Source organism: Aedes aegypti, chromosome 3 (genome assembly GCF_002204515.2).
Source record: "Aedes aegypti strain LVP_AGWG chromosome 3, AaegL5.0 Primary Assembly, whole genome shotgun sequence".
NCBI lineage: Eukaryota > Metazoa > Arthropoda > Insecta > Diptera > Culicidae > Aedes > Aedes aegypti.
This window is the reverse complement of record NC_035109.1, coordinates 242,672,122-242,692,527: the sequence shown is the minus strand read 5'-3', so window position 1 is coordinate 242,692,527 and position 20,406 is coordinate 242,672,122. Positions and strand designations below refer to the sequence as shown.

At 36.9% G+C, this 20,406-nt stretch overlaps 1 protein-coding gene across 3 annotated transcripts in view; it reads right to left on the bottom strand.

Moving 5' to 3' along the window:
• The window catches only part of LOC5566612 (lissencephaly-1 homolog), a 242,344-nt gene that overhangs the window by 87,631 nt on the left and 134,307 nt on the right, over positions 1-20,406 (bottom strand). For all 3 annotated transcript variants that reach the window (XR_002502518.1, XM_021854179.1, XM_021854180.1), the window contains exon 2: positions 8,752-9,530. Coding sequence is in view for 2 of the 3 variants with exons in the window: in XM_021854179.1 (XP_021709871.1) it covers positions 8,752-8,789 (38 nt within the window). In the remaining variant the exon portion in view is untranslated. The remainder of the gene's footprint in view (positions 1-8,751; positions 9,531-20,406) is intronic.

Genomic DNA, 20,406 nt, shown 5'->3' with positions numbered 1-20,406 from the left:
ACTCTATGCCCAGGGAAGTCAGGAAAATTTCCATTACGAAAAGACCCTGGATCGACCGGGAATCGATCCCAGACACCTCCAGCATGGCTTTGCTTTGTAGCCGCGGACTCTAACCACTTGGCTAAGGAAGGCCCTTCCCAAGTGCAGGTAAATTACAATCGTCCCTATTTGTCAATGTAAAATTTATGTTTTATGTTGTTCTTTGCATTTATTTATGTTTTATGTTGTTCTTTGCATTTATTTATGTTTCAATTTGTTTTGTACTCACTTCTAACACTGATGACAGTGCTGAACAGCTGAAGTGATGGACATAGGATACATGGGACCTGGCGCTGTGGTCATACACTATGCATACTGTTATCGAACGTTGACGTTCTGCAAGCCAAGTTTGTCCGCCGGGGAGCAATATAATCCGCAACAGCAAATTAGTAATGGACTTACTGTCTCTCTTCTGCATTCATACATTTGCCATGTCTACAGGAAGCGACATAAACCCGTCGTCTCGCGATGGAAGTAAAACAGTTTGACGTCCATCGCAAATGTGTGTTTGTTTTTTTGTTTGTCTATAATAATTACACACGAGTTGGAGGCAAGGAAAAACTATTACCCAAGTCAACGAACTTTGAACGGAGTGGTTCATGGTGGGTTTAGCTAGTTATCCAGCTAAAACTAAGCCATTTACTAGAATGAATGAAGAACATAACGATAACGGTCTTTCTCTAGAGCAATTAAAAGGTCTAAGTCACTCGCTCGACACCTTGGGCATTACCGGGAATTGCTGTAGAGGTGAAGATCATCATCACCAAAAGCCATCTGGTGTTCGAAGCATTCAGAGGTGATTAGACATTTCCTAATCTCCCAACTGGTTGGGACCGTGCCTTTGGAATCGGCCTTCTGAAGCACTAAGTGAAGATGCTGTAAATAGGTTTACAAATTCGAAAACTACTTAATGCCGGGAATCGTTCTCACACAACAAGCGTCATTGTAAGCAGTGATCACCAAATCCAACCTTTATCGTCACTATAAACCAATTAACACCGCACGACCAGCCAACACCGCTTACAAACTACCGCAGGCATTTTAAGATGAATCTTAACGAATAAAAAAAAAAAACATTAAAAAGGCATTCTTCCAGGGTCTCATATTGCCTCGGATCCTGATGTCGCTCGAAGCATCAATAAAACCTAAAAGCGCATATTTGTCGCCTATCAGCAATAAACGTCGGCGTTTCTCGGCCTATCCATAAACACACGCAGCACGCATACGGCATGCGTTTCGAATAGGAAGTGTGATGAATAACGATCATGGGGGATAGGTGATGTCTCGCGTAAAAGTAAGACGTGAAACAGCTGGCGGCTCACAGAGGTCCAATATGCTTCTTACTCAAGTGCCGGCTAAAACCCCAGATGCAAAAGGAAATCATCGAGGCACCCAAGTAGTTACTCAATATGTGTGGAAAACACATTTTATTGATATTTTCCTATGGAAACCAAAGAACGGTGACTATGCCCAAAATAGGGTCTGCAACTCTAAACCATGGTTCAAACCATTTTTTTATAAAAATAGTGAAATAAAAAAAAGCGGAATTTTGCCATGCTTTTTTTCTAATTTGGACCACTGTGCGGAGATTGCAATGCCGCCGTGTCGTTGCGTCCCCAAATGAAGAGCAGCTGAGCCGAGATGGAAAATCCGTGCACCTCTTTTCAGCACGGGTCATCACCTTGCTCTCTCTACATGGTTGACGTATAAACGTCTGGCGAAAAGCATTTTGAAAATAAATTGCGCTAAGAGCTGTCGCTTTCAGTCCGATCTATTGATAAATATGCGGCTGTGTAATGTGAACCGGACGGCGCCGGATTTGGGTTCATCGTTGCAACTTTGGATGCTTACGCTGCACACAAGCTAGCAGCGATCCAGTTGTTTGTGGTCAAATTTATGAACTAGGCATATGAATTTCACCACTATGCCTCATGGGAGCGGTCTTTTCTCAATATGACGAGAAAAAGTGGCATACTTGGGTTCGGAGAGAATAACAACAAATCGGACTAGACTATGGGTAGGCAATGGTGTAGTAATGTTTTTCATCAGGAGGACGAATGACCTAAAAAATTATTCAACAAATTCCACACAAAAATGATTATTATTTTTATATGATTAATTTTGAGTGGCATTTTTCCAGGTGGGAGCAGGCCGTTAACCCAAATGCCGTTAGGCCGAATGTCGTTACGTCGAAGGCCATCAAGCCGAATGCCATTAGGCCGAAATTGCATTTGACCATTTATCTCACTCATCAGTGTTTTTTCCTTCTTTTAACCTTTACGTTACCGACCTCCGACAAGGCATTTTCAAATAGCTGCCATTTCGTCAATTTCCATTCGATTTTTTGAAACCATCCTCGGTTGACTTTCAAAAGGTACCAGATATTTGTCATAAATGGACAAAGCTGAAGTAAGAATAATGTCGGAGGTTTTTCGGGTTGTACTGGGGTCACGCATTTTGGAAATGTGATTATTTTTTATTTGTTGTGGTTGAAACAACGAAGTTTTTATGTTGAACGTTAGATAATGATCGATTGTCATAATTTAAATAAAATTTGAATAAGTGGACCGTTCCGGAACACCGAAGCCGGTTCCGCCATGACCCATTCGGAGACATTTCCGTTTTTTATCCAAAACATACCGTGCGACGTCTCAATCTTCATGAGTTCTGGAGAACAAGTAATTAAAAAGAAAAACTCGGTACGAACAGATGTGGCCACCCCAGATCTCCTGGCACGGGTTCCACGAGGGCCTTTTTGGGGACATTTCCGTTTTTTTTTTTCTGATATTGTGGGCTTCTAGGTAATGTAAATTATACTAACCTCAAAACTAAAAACCCATTTCACCTTAAAATTCTTTCTGAAGCTTGTAGGTAATGCAAGTAACCCTGACTATCGGCAATTTTCGGCCTAACGACCCTTTCGGCCTAATGACCCTTTGGACCCAACGGTATTCCGCCTAATTGCCTTCGGTCTAACGACATTCGGCCTATCGGGATAGAACCCTCCAGGTAGTGTTTTAAAATAAATCCTCATGATTTTTCTTAAACCATAATGCTTTAAAAAGTTAAGAAACTAATTCATGAATTGAATTTAGGAATTCCTGCAAAGATTACTTCATGAACTAATGCAAACACTTTCAGGTCAATGGATTTGTCCAAAAATTTACCTAGGAATTTTTCTACGAATGCCATCAATAAGCCATCAAGAAAATTTTCCAAGAATGCCTTCTGGAAATTCAAATTTTATAGTAATTTATACTAAAAATTTCTCCTAATGGACTGGACTTATTCTGGAACCCGAGTAGAAGCAAAGTGCTGACTATCAAAACGTGATATTGATTTGATTGACATAAAAGATTCAACATCTAAAGATAATATCAAAATTTTATTCTTGGAACTTCTGAGCCATAGCAAAATTTGATGTTTGCAGGTCTAATGAATACATTGCTGCTATTGGTTAGATATTACATTATCCTTTGAAGCAATTTCAAAGTTATTTCGGGATTTCCGGAAAACAATTCAGCAAAATTGACCGAAAATCCCAAAATCGATTTGATACATCTGCAAATCGTATCATATTGGCTCAGTTTTTGAAAGATTACATGTGATGTATGAATTGGGAGCTTGATTTGGCACGGTGGTTCTGTCAAGTTTTGTTCTGAGAAGGAACAAGCTTAATGAGCACATTCGTCCACGGATTCCTTCATCGCTTGTTTAATCTTGGAAAAATATCTCCAGGTATGTAATCTATAATTCTTCAAATAACTCCTTAAGAAATACATCCGGAAAATCTACTACGAATGCTATGCATGCTTCTAAGAAATCCTTCTGGAATTATTCTAGGGACTTCACCTATCAATTCTTCAAGAAACTTCTCCAGGAATTCCTCTAAATATTCTCAATGGTATTGATTAGAAATTTATCATAGAGGTTCCTATAAGATTTTATTCATAGATTCTTCAAGGATTTTTGCTCAAGTATACTTCTAGGAATGTCTCTAAGCATTCCTTTGACAAAGAATTTTTTTCAGGTAATTCCTCCACAATCAACGCTCGCACACTCACAAATTCACCATCAAGGATGGATTCCCACTTCCCAGCACTTGGTAGACAATGCTACCGAAGAGACTAAAATAATAAGGTATTTACAGTAGGTACCACCAACAATAAGGTACACAAGGCCGATTGGCTTCATGTTGAAAATAACTTCAAATTAGATTTGTAAATAAGCCCTTAATTCTATGAAAAAATGTTTTTAAACTCCACCCATTTTGACGTAAATGTCAAAGTTTTGATACTTAGATATTTTTCAAACAGAAAACATGCCTTTTGCTAAATGTTTACATTTCAAAAATATTCTAATTAGTATATTTTGTCATTTTTCTCAAAATATTATTTTGTTAATAGCTTCCAAACTTTTTAATAGAATTTGATTAATTTTCTGTAAATCAAATTTCAATCAAAGATGTAGTTCAATTTTCAGGTCAACCGGTTCGTTAGAAGCTGTTATACAGTTCCCTAAACTTGACCTTTTTTATATGAATTTTTATATAATGACTACCACGTCACACAAGAATTTCCCTTACGCTTCAAGTTTCTGATAGAATTGCAAGTATGTTTGAATTTAAATTTTCTGATAGGAACCAGATAAACGCTTAGAAATGAGCAGTGCTTCAGCCATATTTTTGAAGACTAACGAGAGTATAATCTCGAAGATTTTGGCTTAATATTCATATCTTTTGATAATTGACCAAACCATACTGTGAGATTAAGCAAAGAAAAATAAATAACTCAAATATTGGAATGTTGAGAAAATATTGTAATACGGTGTTTCAAAATGTCTTTTTTCTTAATTTTGATTCCTCAGGGAGCCCGGCATTTGTCCCCTTGGAACACCCCCTCCCCCCCTAATGTTGTTGCTAGCTAAGCCCAGATTATACTTTAATTTCTTAAAGCATTGTATGGGGAATGAAATTCTTCACGGATTTCTGCAAACAATTTTACGAGGGATTACTCCACTCCATTACTAGCGTTAACGACACCCTGATAAGTGCTACGGAGTTGGGGGTTTGGAGGAATATTAGGTCAGGATTCGCCTTAAAAAGCTGACGATAAACCCATAATATTTGATGTTTAATTGTTTTTTAATTTAATCTTTTGAATTCCAGCAATCAAAAGCAAGGAACATTGTTATATTTACTGTTTGAACAATACTATATAGACGCAGAATAAAAAAAAAAGAAAAACGGGCATGAGTTGCCGAATACGTTTCTTTCTGCTCGTTAAAAGCAGAACCGATTCCTTCGGGGTTATCAAATTGTTTCAAATACCAGTTTCAAGCCGGGCAGCTAAAACGCGCCAACCGAAAAAAGCCGTACTCCGAAAACAAAACACTCTGAGCACCTACAACGGATGACTAACTTCACGACAAGCGACTGGTTGAAAAAAGTATACTGAACAAATGAACCGCATTCCAAAAAATAATAATCCAAAAATGCGAAATCCGAACCATGATTACGATGCGGTGATTTAACATCCAGAACAAGTTCTAGTTTCTATTATAAAGGAACGAATCAGCAGATTCCTGTAGTCTCCTTAAAAATGTGTCCACCGGTTCAACACGCTCTTCGTCTGAAAAGTATACTATCTGCTCCACTAAGGAGGAAAACTGAGCTTTCCTATTCTTTTATTTTCCACCGGTTCACAAACAAAATGCTTTTGAATATTGAACTTAAAACTTAGAAACAGGCGCAACGCGAAAAAGGAGCAATTTTGTGACCAAAAAAAACACAGTTATTAAACCTGAACCAATACAGGTTTCACACTTCAATTGCACTGTTTTAAATATTATTTAAAATGCACCAAATGTTTTCATTACATCACACAACATTAACTGATATTATTTCCCGACAAACCCCATTTGAATTTCACTTAACATTACTCCACGAACTTTTTTAAAAGAAAATCCCCTTAAGAATTGTTCCAAATTTTTTTTTTTTTTTTTAATTTCTTTATTAGTATCATTCCAAACATAACATTCATTTCTTATATCTAGGTGTTCTGTGTTATTTGACAACACTATCATCCTAATTTGGTAAAACAAATTTAAGATTTAATTAACATTTTGTTAACAACATATTACATTTCATTTGCCGTAGCAGTTCAGTTTTTTTTACAGGTGAGTTGATTTCACCTGCTTATAAGAGAAAAAAAAATGTTTTTAATATACTTAACCTAACTTAACCTAAACATATAACGCATTAATCGTGGCAATAGAAGATTGTAACGATTTTTGCCTGAAATTATTAATGATTGTATTTGACATTTGTTCCAATGTTTCAACATTGGATATTCTATGTAACTCATTGGTACTATACCAGGGAGGAAGCCTCAGAATCATTTTCAAAATTTTATTTTGAATTCTCTGCAGAGCTTTCTTCCTAGTATTACAACAGCTAGTCCATATTGGTACAGCATACAACATGGCTGGCCTGAAAATTTGTTTGAATATCAACAGCTTGTTCTTAAGACAAAGTTTTGATTTTCTATTAATAAGGGGATAGAGACATTTTACATATTTATTACATTTGGCTTGAATGCCCTCAATGTGATTTTTGAAAGTTAAATTCTTATCTAGCATGAGCCCTAGATACTTAACTTCATCTGACCAATTTATTGGAACCCCTCTCATCGTGACAACATGTCTACTTGAAGGTTTCAAATAAAGAGCTTTTGGTTTATGTGGGAATATTATTAGTTGAGTTTTGGAAGCATTAGGAGAAATCTTCCATTTTTGCAAGTATGAAGAAAAAATATCCAAACTTTTTTGCAATCGACTACAGATAACACGCAGGCTTCGTCCTTTGGCGGAGAGGCCTGTGTCATCCGCAAACAAAGATTTTTGACATCCCTGAGGTAGCTCAGGTAAGTCAGATGTGAAAATATTGTATAATATTGGTCCCAAAATGCTGCCTTGAGGAACACCAGCTCTTACAGGAAGTCTTTCAGATCTGGAGTTCTGATAATTAACCTGAAGTGTACGTTTTTTGCTTAGTGATTTCTTCGTGTATTCCTTCACAGTCACCACAAAGAGTTAATCTGGGCTTTTCAAAACTTTATCAAGAAATTTCTCAAAGATTTTTCTTAAATATTCTTATGAATTCTTGTAGGAAGTTCAGTATAGGATACCGGCAAAATAGTCCTAATATTCCTGAAAATTTTTAAAGAATTCTCGCAGAAACTATTTCTATGTCTGTTCACACATTATTGAAGTTTTTTCAGAATTACTCAAGGAATTTGTTCACTGTTTTCGCACTGTTACATAATCTTTTTTATTCTTCGCAATTAATCAATACTGCAACAACTGCATTCGTTCGTTCGTTGCCCCAGCCTAATAATTCTAGTGAAAAGTAATGTTTTTATTTTTTTGGATTTGTTTTTTTGTTTATGCTCAAGATCTCGCACAAAGGCCACTCTGCCACTACTACCTCTGACGATGCAATATATTTTGAAAATAAATGGTCCCATCCAGAAGCGAACTAAGTGACTATTTTTCTAGCCGGCAGCGGGCGAGCATCACAAGTTGTTTGCTTGCGGTGGTTGGAAAGTGCTCCAAATTCAAAAGCCACCCGCATCTGGGTCACCGCGATTTGTCCGGCGTGGACTGGGACGAGAACGAGAGTGCATTTGGTGGGATAGATTTTTAGAAAAATATCAAAATAAATCTTAGCGCAAAAGATAACAGAGCTGGTAGAACTTCCCGAAGATATTTGGGATTTGAACCGCAACCGAAAGCATACAATTTCGTTCCCAATTCGGCAATACCAAAAGAAATTTGAAATCGTTCGAGAGAAGAGAAAAAAACACTACCATAAATTCGTGGGAACATCTTGTATGGCAGAAGCAGATGACTGTCCAAAAATAGACTAGTGCGTCGCCGATGCGATCGTTGCCGTTGCAACCGTATCTTAGTTCTATTATGTTGTCCGTTCGTCAGAATAGATGTTAAACGTTGTCAAATGATCTGTTGATGTTTAGACGACTGGCGCAAAAGCACGTGAACGTGATTTCCCTTTCATGGCATTCACCAGTAACAGGGCTGTTAGCGAAAAGTGGTGCTAAAAATAGTTATTGACTATATTTGAAACAATTGAGACAAAATAACATGTAAAATATTACAACAATGCATCGCTACTGTAAATTCTTCTTCTTCTTGGTATTACGTTCCCACTGGGACAGAGCTTGCTTCTCAGCTTCTTATGAACACTTCCACAGTTAATAACTGAGAGATTTCTTTGCCAAAGTTGCCCTTATTTCGCATTCGTATATCGTGTGGAAAGTACGATGATACTTTATGCCCAGGGAAGTCAAGGAGATTTCGATTACGAAAAGATTCTGGACCGGCCGGGAATCGAACCCCGACACCTCCAACATGGCTATACTTTGTAGCCGCGGTCTCTAACCTTGGTCTAATTTCAAGAAAAAATGAACAATTTATTTTTTTCTTAGTTCAAATGCCATAAAAATAAACTTCCTAGTGACCGACTCCAAAAAAGTGACCAAGTCTCTAAAAAGTAACTTGCTACCAGTACTGATAGATTTCGATTATTTTTAGACTGCAACAATATCATTCGACCTCTCTCTCGACAAACCTTTCGCTTCCTCGGTGGAATACATCTAAACTAACATAGTAAACATAACAAAAAAAACTTACAGCTCCTCGCGCTGCCGTTGTGACAACACCATTTTCATGTTTTGGGTCTGCGAGTGGTAGTGGTGGTTGATGTTAGTTGTGTGAACTGCTGCTGCTGAACTGCTTCGGTTCCACGTGCTTTAATTCACAATGATGAACCTTAAAAAACCGGCCGCACAGCTCCGTGGGCTAATCACTTCCTGCTGCTTCGGCAGCTCGGACTGACCCGGCCACTTCTTGATTATCTTCCTCGTTGGTGAGCCCGATCGTTTGGGTCAGCAGCTACCAACCAGCACAGAAGCCGAATTATCACCAACTTCACTTTCACCCCTCGGATCTTTTTTTCACTTGTGTAACAAAAACACACTTGTTGTCGATCGGCGGTTTTAATTTTCTTCCTTTCTTACAATGCACACCACTTTTTTCTACTGATGCTTCCTTTGCCGCCAAACGTGATCCAGTAACCAGTAGATGAAAAATATAAAACCAAGCTTGCGCTTACTTATCACACACTTATCGACTCACGATATAAAATAAATAGATAAATATATGTATAAAGAAGTGTAACAATCGTCGATCGGTCGGAGAAGTGGAGCTGGTCGAAAAAAAATCGATGCTGCACACTTCTTCTCTGCCACTGAGGTCTCCTTGGAGCCTGTGCTTCGAAACTGGGGTACTGGGTGCGATGCTACGCAACCCGTTCGCCGCCCGGAAACACACCGATGTGGGAAACGCCGCGAGAAAGAGTAGATTCACTGCCTTAAATTAAAATTTTTCGATATGCTCCGCGATAGAATCATCTGAAATGGAAAGAAAAAAAATACCTCTGTTAGTAAGGTATATAAGAGTAATATTATGTAATTTATTTAAGTAACTTTAATAATTCTTTTTGATTTGGTAGCTGATTCTAAAAACTAACTGGAATAATTTCATGATATCCATTGATGACATCCATTGATCGTAATGTCATGGGTTATGAGGTTTTTTTTAAACAGGTAAACTAGGTATAAACAATATTACGAATTCCACTGCTTTGTAACGAAGACTGTTCTTATGTATACGTTCTTCTCCTTTGTTTTCATTATTATTTTCAACAGAGTACTTAAATTATAAAAAACACCCAGGAGAACTTGTTGAATTTATCTAAAATTTATTCTTATATGCTGAAATTATAAAAAAAATCCACGTGCTCGGCTGGGATTCGAACCCAGGACTTTTTTATGCTAGACGAGCGCTTTACCAACTAAACCACTTGCTGACCCAATAACTCAGATGGTTACAATTTCTGTGGGGATGTGAATTCGAAACTTGTAACCATCTGAGTTATGGGGTCACCAAGTGGCTCGGTAATTTAGGTGATAAACCGCTCGTCTAGCATACAAGAGTCCTGCGTTCGAATCCCAGCCGAGCACGTAGATTTTTTCACAATTTCACCCATAATTTATCCATCTTTACTACGCGTAATGAGTTAATTAATTTAATAACCATGCGGCTGGGATTACCGTACATCTCAATATACGTTTCAATAGATATCAGCATGCCAAAAATCTAGGGAATCCCTTTATAATTCCAAAAGAGATACCTCTACAGACTTTTGTGAGATTTTTCCAGGTTTTTAAAGGATTATTGTTCCAATTCTAAATAAATCCAGCTATGATTAGCTAATCCAGGAAGTACAAATTTCTCTGAAGTTACACACTTTATAATTCCATCTCTTTTTCGCCCACGGTAAACTTCACTCATATTTATGTTCTAAAGGACCAAGATTTTCACACATTCATGTGTAAAATCGTTTTCCTGAGTGTCGTGTATCATTTTGCTTGTCATACAATACAGAAACTCATAAGACGATGCCTTTGTGAAATCCTGAAAGATTGAATATCGTCACGATATCAGGTTGATCCCAGTCTTCAACTGGCCAGGGCAAAGTCTTTGTCCAATCGGATCATCCCAATCAATTCAGTATCATCAGACGGGGAGTCTTTTGACATTATTTCAACATCCTTCATCTTCTGCTAAGTGAGTTTTTCAAGTTGCTCATCTTTGACGCCCAATATCTAATTAACTATGTGTTGTGCATTCAGTCTCTGCAAACGAATCGAAAGCTTATGCTCTTATCTTTCTTAGCTTCTTTGACATGAATTTTGTAGAGACTATTTGGTCGGCGTTAGGTCAGAGTGGACGAAACTTGGTAAAACCTGATAATTCTGTCATTAGATGCCAGATCACCTTAGCTCCATTTCACTTTTATCAGTTTAGATGAATTTAGTAAACTGCGAATGTAACAAATTCACTTTGGATGATCAATAAAAATCGATAAAAGTATGCAGTCAGAGTGTTTTGCCATACCAACGAAAACGATCAGCGCTCTGAGAAATGCTAGAAAAATGCCAGGCTTTCCAAGTAATTTGTCGGATTTTTCGGCATCGAATGATTCTTCTTCTCATCCATCAACAGATTTTCATAAATATTACAAAACTCAACTGATTTTTCTGACCATTTAGTATATTTGGATAGGTGGTCAGAAATTGCACCAAGGGCCAAACAGCAATAAACTTAATTATTATTGCATTTTTTTTTTTGTCGATTCCAGAGTCCTGTAGAAGTTTTAGGTATTTATATGGAGTCTGAAACGTGAAGCAGACCGGGTTGGATTGAAGGTAAATACGTTGAAAACGAAATATCTGCTGGCTGGAGGAACCGAGACGTGGACAATGCTCAAAGGGGACCTGTAAACGCTAGGAGTTTTTGAACGACGTGTGCTTAGAACGATCTTCGGCGGAGTATGTGAGAACGGCGTATGAAGGGGAAGAATGAACCACGAGCTTGCGCAACTCTACGGTGAACCCAGTATCAAGAAAGTCGCCAAAGCTGGAAGGGTACGATGGGCGGGACACGTTGTGAGCATGCCGGACAACAATTCCAAAAAAATGGTGTACGCCTCGAATCCGGCCGGTACAAGAAGAAGAGGAGCGTAACAAGCTAGGTGGTTTGACTAAGTGGAGCAGGATCTTGGAAGTGTGGGGCGATCGAAAAACTGGAGGGTAGCATGGATCGAGTTAGTTGGTGTAACGTTGCACACTGGTTCAGGAAGCTAATTTAGGCGGACATGAGGTTTTTGTCAAGATTTATTGATTTTAGAGTCATAGTTTCTTCTGAGAATATGTTCAGAATTTTCAGTACTACAAAATGTACGGATCAAGAAATTGTTTACGGTGATCGCAAGAGTGACGTATACGCCAACTGTTTTATTTTAACGAATCGTAAGTTGGTATGTTCAGCAAAGAAGTAGCAAATGATCATAGAAACAACTTTGCCGAACAAACTTTTTCTCGGTTTTGCTTAAGAGCCGAGATAATTAAGTATTTTTTAATAAAAAATCGTTGTTTGCTCTTAGGTGTTTTATTTTTTAGTTTTTATACTTATCATTTGCTACAACTTTGCTGAACATACCAAAGTTGTATTTCTTATGGCTTTCATGTTATTTGAATTTTTCATCTTAAAATTGCTATTTTGTATGCCTTGTATCTCAACTATGAGCACCTCAAAAAATATATCTTTCCACCAAATGATTTTGCAGTCTTTCAAGGACCTGTTAGAAAAATTTGGAGAAGATGATATTTTTCTATCTCGTTTAAAATCGATTTTTCTAATAGACGATATGAGATAAATCCATATTTATTGAATACTCACACATGTTCAACTCATAAAAGTCATGGCTACCTAAGCACATCGAATCAAAGGTAATACGTGTATTTATGTAGAAAGATAAAGTACATAGTTTTTCAGTTGTTTTCGACTAACTTGGAAGCTTCTGAAAGAAATTCATCGTCTTTTCCTCTACCAGTATTTAATCTATTCCTAAGCAAGATCACCGGGTTGGAAGTCAACATAAGCCATGTCAAATACATCTACAAAATTTACGTCCAATGGAGTTCTGTGGCATGATTTTTCCAGAATCTTCTGATGGATTCCACGTTTCATGTTTTTCATGGAATTCAGAATTACTCTATAACCTCTGAAGCTAACTACCAGCAGCTTTGTAGTAAATGCTAGCTTTATTCATAGCAACGCATTGTTTGTAGTATGTTCGAAAGGTATAGAAAGGAAAATGACACAAACATGTTCCACTCGTGTTCCACGTGTAGCATTTACTACCGAGTAGTAAACTCAACTTTACTACATGTTAATCATACCGCACATTGTCTCTTATGTACACAGTTTACTCACACAAAGCAATGATTTCACTGCGGAACACGTTTTTGTCTCCAGCACCAAAATACCGCTATTCACCTAATTAAGGGTTGCTGAATCCATTGCCGTTTTCAGAAATATCATAGCACGTCCAGTTTTTGAGATATTGACTGTTGAAAATGCAAAAAATGACTATTTCAGCCAACTTGCATGCAAGTTTCCCAGCTTGTAAGGTAATATATTGGCTTAATTTGCCACTGAATTCAAACTTTATGTGTATAACAATACTTATCATCAAAGTTTGCATTATTTTCGATACGGAAAAGTTATTTTTTGATGGTTTAGAGAATTGTTGTATTTTGCCATATAGAAGAAACGAAGAATTTTGTATGGAGACTGCAAGCATGTTGAAAAAATCGGTTAAATCGAAATTTAATCGCGCAATTTCAATCAAATTATGTCTGAAATGAAAGTTCAAGTTCTATTTTGCATGTTTGGTGGATTAGATTACAAAAAAGTATGATAAATTGTACTTTAAATTTCATGTAAACATTAATAAAAGCAGTGTTTTGTACAACTTTGGCGACCTGTAGCTAAAAATTGTGACGTGCTGGAACATTTCTGAGAACGGCATCAGATTCAGCAGCCCCAAATCTACTAGAGACACATAATTTGGTTCTTGAGACACGCAAACATGTCATTTTTGTTACGCTGTGTTTCTTGTTAGTCTGGTAGAATCATAGTAATTATTTTTAACGCAAACAACAACATTCAGTTTTCACGAGTTTTAGACGGGCTTTATGAATCATTTTCGACGGCTTAAGTGTGATTGAGTGATTTTGCACGAAAAACTCAAGCATGACATTATTGAAGCAGATCTCTAAAGAAATACTCTCGCGGGAATGCTCATTGATTGAGATTTGAATGTGAGTCTGCCAACACTAGTTAATTTTCGACGCCAGTAAAGTAAGTCTATTTTCTATAGAATTCAACCTCAATATGTTTCATTAAATTAAAACGTATCGCGAATGTGTGCCATATGTGCTACAGCAACACAGCGTGAAGCACGACCAAGACACCACATGAGCGAGGGATGTGAAACCTTGAAAGTGCTCAACGATCGACCAGGCTTTTACGATGTCCTCCACGGTGCAATCAACACTAGACCACTTCAACAATAGTTGTTTGGCCGACGATGGGGTTTGCACTTTTTAGCAGAGGAGGCATATCTACCATTTTAGCTTCGTTTCTAAACGAAAAACGAATGGGGAATCGACCCATCTGATAGTTGGCCAAAGCTGTGCCAAACGGGTCGTTTTACGTCGACAATAACATGATTGGTAGATGCGCATAAGTTTAGCATTGTTGCTGTTCTCCATCACATGTCTTTCCAAAGTCAAACGTGATAGGCAGCCGCTGCTGCTGCCAACTATGCACTCCTGGTTGGATGGTTGCTGCAAAACTAGAAGAACGGTTGTTTCCGTCCATCGCCATTATATCATGTTTACGATAGGCTTGTTTCGGAATCTTGTACGGTTTAGTGTAATTTATGGGCCAATTGGACATTTGAATATGCCAACCGGATTGAAGGTACGGTACCTACTCCTGGTCTGCTATGTGTGCTACATACGGGAAATGTATCTTTCCGTGACCGGTGAATGAGTCATCGCGAATCTATAATTATGGCTAGTCATTTTTGAAACAAGCACTGCGAACACAATTCAGGGTGGCATAAAGTCGTTTGGCATAAAGCCGTTTGGCATAAAGTCGTTTGGCATAATGGTCATTTGGCATAATGGTTGTTTGGCATAATGGTCGTTTGGCATAATAGTCGTTTGGCATAATGAGTCTGAAACCAAGAATTTCTCAATTTTCGTTTTTACGTTTCTATTGAATATTTCTGATGACACAAGGCTTGTTTTGGAGTCAATTGATACAAAATGGCACTCTAATCAACAATCATTCGCTCTTGAATAAATTTAAGCATATTAGGAAAGGTATTGCCAATAGTATTTTATTATTTATCCAGAAATTACCCTTCTTTCATATATTAATTCTTCTTTTGAGTTTCGCTATTGGAACAAATTTTTGCACTGAAGATTTTTATATATTTAGCACAAATTTACCCTTCTATTAATTGTTCTATTTTTTTTCCTAAATTTCATACCTATAATAATGATGTAACCATTATTATAGGTATGAAAACTGTTAAATTTAAATTTCAATAAATTTCTCCTTCTTTTATGCATAGGCTGTTCTTTTGAGCTATATATTTTAAGTATTTTTGTATACAACTGACAAAAGGGCGGCAATCGATAACATTGATCTGCTCAAATTATCAGCGAAAAGAGAAATCGATTACTGCAGTTACTTTGATGGGTTGTGCTACTTTTCCCCGAATGTCGTTTCCCCGAATGCCATTTCCCGAACATCCCGTTTCCTCGACTAGCCCACTCTCCCGGAAAATTTTTAGCACCCATAATTGTCGTAACTATATACATTTCAGGGGGGTGAACGTACTGACCATCTAATATGCACCCTTCTTTATTTAATTGGCGGTTCTTTCGAGTTTTACCGTCTTCAGCATTTTTGCCAACATGTGTATAGCCAAGAATGACAGAATACTTCCTTCTTTTGACTGTTTATCGTTTTTTCTCGTCACCACTTTTCGGGGGAACCAGTCATTGCCGCAATAATTTTTGGCGTCAATTTTTGTATTGGTTTAATTGTAAATTTTGCCTTCTTTTAAAAATAGGTTGTTCTTTATGTTTATACTGTTATAAATTTTATTATTTAGTAAAGCTAATTGTGAACCATTTTTATTATCAATTCTTGTCAGATGTGTTTTTAGAATTATAATTATTTCAGAACCTGGCAATATTCAATATATACTTTTTTTGGGGCAAACGCGTGATCTCGTTACGAGATATGCTGGAAAATATATTATTTCAATCACAAATTTTCCCTTTTCTCGATAATAGACGGTGTTTTTGATGTACACTTCCAAAATTAGAATTTATATTGAACCGTTGAAAAGTTTTGCCACAAATTTTTCTTTTAAAGATGTGTTGTTCAATTGAGCTGTGCTGTGAAAAGATTTTTTTACGTTAGAGTCTGAAACATTTTAAACGAAAAATAATCTGCTCTCGTATGAAGACTATTTTTGCATTAAGTCGCATTAATAGATCTTTTGATTAGAGCTTTTGATATTTTGCAAAAAAAAAATCATTATTTTATCAAGTAATTTTCAGCGAGTGTTACGTTCAAACTGGGACTGAGCTTGATATGCAGCGAAATATTCTATGAGCGTTCCCTTGATAAATAACTGCGAACTTTCCTTGCCAATTTACTGTTTTCAAATATGTATATCGCAACAAGCTCAAGGGTACTCTATGTTCTGAGATGTAAAGACCCGTCACGAGTTTTATTTAGTAATGCTCTATAATGTCACAACAATTTTTGAAATTCTTAGCTCTGATAATCTCTGAACGAACACCACGCTTGTTTAGAACCTACCAAAATGTTTTGCTGTGGGCTCGGTGGTGTTGATCTCGGTAAAAGCTTAAAAAATGCCGATATTTATTTCAAGTCAATCATTATGCCAAACGGCCATTATGCCAAATGACCATTATGCCAAACGGCCATTATGCCAATCGACCATTATGCCAAACGACTTTATGCCAAACGGCTTTATGCCAAACGACCTTATGCCAAACGACTTTATGCCAAACGGGGTACAATCCAATTCAGAGAAAAAAAAAACTGGAAACTAACAATTCCGACAATTTGAAGCATTTCTGCGTTCAGCGATTTGGTATCCATCTTCTTCTTCTTCTTCTTCTTCTTTCTGGCGTTACGTCCCAACTGGGACAAAGCCTGCTTCTCAGCTTAGTGTTCTTATGAGCACTTCCACAGTTATTAACTGAGAGCTTTCTTTGCCAATTGACCATTTTTGCATATCGTGTGGCAGGTACGAAGATACTCTATGCCCTGGGAGTCGAGAAAATTTCCAACCCGAAAAGATCCTCGACTGGTGGGATTCGAACTCACGACCCTCAGCTTAGTCTTGCTGAATAGCTGCGCGTTTACCACTACGGCTATCTGGGCCCCTGGATTTGGTATCCATAAGAACACTAAATTGCAGCGCATTGACCTTTTGCTCAGCATCTCTAAATATTACCGGTTTCCTTTGCCATTCAATAAACCATTCACAAAACTGTGCACCTTGACACAATGGTATTTTCACTGATTGCAAACTCTTCGAGCCATTTTACTAGCTCGCAGGGCTGGTAGCGGCTGAGTGTCTTCAGACTCTAGAAAACTTGTACTAGACCAAAAAGAGATCTAACAGGAATAAGAAGAGATAAATAAGGGATCAAGAAAACATTGAGTTTAAATTTGTAAATGGCGGAACATTTCTTGGGAGCACCTTAAATCACTTTTGCACATATCGCGTTATTGTTGAACCCTGTGTTGTACAAAACTGATTCCAATTCAAAAGATACATTCAACAAAAAATCTGGGAAAATATTTCTATAAGCGCCGATACGATTATTGAACAAAAAATCACTTATTAAAGTTATAATCTTAGGTACCGTAATTTAATAAGATTGGTGCCAAATGGCAATTCCCTAAAATGATATTGAATGTCTCATTGGCATCACACAGGTTGCATGTTTTCTATAAACCAGAAAACATCTAATGATGGTTTAAAACAAAAAAAAAAACATGTTAAATAATGTTCTTTTTGCATAAAAATAACAGAGGCGTCGCGTCCACATGTGCAACATGTGCACTGCACAGGTGGCAACTCCTTCATCATAACCACCTACAATATGTACTACTTTTGAAGTACAATTCATTAGTTCTCTTAATAACATTAAATTTAGTCCATTTCGTTGTCTCTATTATTGATAGCTTGCAACGCAATTTTCATCTAGCAAAATATATGTCGATAAATTTTTGCTTGCATTTAATTGCAAAAGCTATTTGGTGCGACGCGCGATCTTTGACCAAATTATCTCTTTGCGACCAGCGCGATGCATGCTACGCAACACTTTGTTCCACGCTACACTCCGCTGCTGTGACGATGAAGACCAACGCGTGCACTCTCATCGGAAAACGCGTTGTCTTGTATCGTACACGCAATTCTGTATATGTGGTAGAAAGCTTTTTGAACTATAAATGCGAGTGTGTAAGTAGCAAAAGCGCCAACTCTGCCTGGTGCACAGTTTTGCTACATTATCAATTGGATCAGTGCGAGCGTGCGGATGGGAGAATTAAGAGCGAAATCAATCTACGGGAGATATTTTGCTTGCTCTCTTTTGACTTGGCGCCTTCAGCATCACCACGCTTGTGGTGTGAAGGCATAGGAAGGTGGATTTTTCAGGCGGCTGACGGTAGGAAGTTTCTTCAAGTTTGGCACTGGCGCTGCTGTTTTTGTACAATACTGATTAAAAATCTCGCTTTTAACATACAGCGTGGGGGTACTTGCAATAGTCAGTTAGATGAAAACCAGAAAATAAATTCAAGAGCGGTCGTTTTCTCCGTCATCGTCAGCATCTTGACGCTTGTGGTGTGTTTTAATGCTCAACGCTCCGTAATCGTAATCATCGTCATTATCGAAACTTCAAAAGCAGTTCAAAACTAAAAATTATTCGATTAAAATGAGTTCACGAAAAAACTGCTTTTGAAAATTCCGAAATCAATTACGGATCTTGCCCCCTTAAGGCGCAAGAGAAAATGGCACAAAAGAAAAAACTGAAAAAGCAGTTTTCTCCTTTTTAAACAACAATTTGATGAAAATAAAAAAAACCGATCTTGATTTAATTCTATGTACAGATATGTAAGCAATGATTGTAGTACAGGTCGGACTTGATTATCCGGAGTATCGATTTTTTTCACTCCGGATAATCGAATCACTAAAAGAAAAATTAAAATCTGCAATAAAATAACTTAAATATTAAATTTTGTTGTTGTTTTATTTATATGATGCAGTGGCGTAGCCAGAAATTATTTCTAGAAACATTAGGGGAAGAAAAAAAAATTACCAGCATACACAAACAACCTTTTTTACACCCCCCTTTTCTTCCCTACCTTTAAAACTGTTAAACCATTCATTGTATATTGCAATACTGTTTATTATCTCAAATGTATGTATAAAAACTGAAAAACAAGAGCATCAAAAAACATACTGCGGATAATCGAGTCTAAAATTCCGGATAATCGATCCCGGAGTCCGACCTGTATTGCAATATTAGCTTGAATCCAGTACTTTATAAATTGTCACTGATAACCCGCATAGTTAGAATTATTTTCATATTCAATTTTACAATTTACTTATAATGATGACTAATAATTAAAATTGAGAAAGTGTTGGTTGAGCTGATAAATCAAACTAAGGAACCCGATTAGCTCATGAAATTTTAAAAAAATTTGAATCAACTGAAAGATCAGAAGAAAATTATATTTGAAAACGAAGGCTAGTAGCCACTGGTTAAACATTTTCATTTACTTTAAAAAATGGTTTGAACGTAATAATGAGAAAAATAAAATGACACAAAATTTGAAGTGCTTCTTTTTCTTCTTAGCAATACAACCTTACTGGGACAGAGCTTACTTCTCAGCTTAGTGTTCTTATGAGCACTTCCACAGTTATTAACTGAGAGCTTTCTTTGAAGTGCACAGGTTGATAATTAGATCACGCGACGCCTCTGAAAAATAATCATAGTTTTTAGATGGCAATCTGCTGGTATTAAGCCAACATGCAAACTTTGAATGTTTGAAATGCTATTCAAGCTCAAGTGTCATTAATCAAATCGTACAGCATGACAAGCATAGTTTTTCTATAATAAAACCATTTATTCTTGTCTATATTTAGGTAATTACCAAAGTTTGACTCAGCAAAAAAAAAATAATTCAAATACACAAGTAAACATTTTGTCGTCATTTTTGATTCGAGGATTATTTAGTACCACGATTCGGGGGCCATTTGATTACTCATGTTCATTTAATATAGGTTTAAGAAATTTTAATCAATTACGTGAACTGATAGAGATGAACATAATACTGAAATTGGGATGTCATTATTCCTGAGGATACCATAACAAAAAGTTGTTTAATAGTGATCAATTTGCCTCCCGTTTACGGTACTTGGAATTTGATATTAAGGAAACATTCTGATTCTACTTGTGATTAAAAATAAGTCCCTAAATTTAGGTACCTAATGTACCGTTTTGTCTCATATTCCAAACATGACTTATATTCTGAACAGTTGTGTTTTTCAAGAATTAAATTAACATTTGATATATTTTTTCACATGGAGGATTTGAATTGCACAAGAATTGATCATGTTGTGCAGAACTATCAACAAATTAATTAAAAAATCTTTTTTGAAAGAATAGTGGTCGGAATATGATCTTGTTTGTAATTTGAGACAAAACGGTACCTTATATACAGTGCAAGTACCTTACATACAACTCA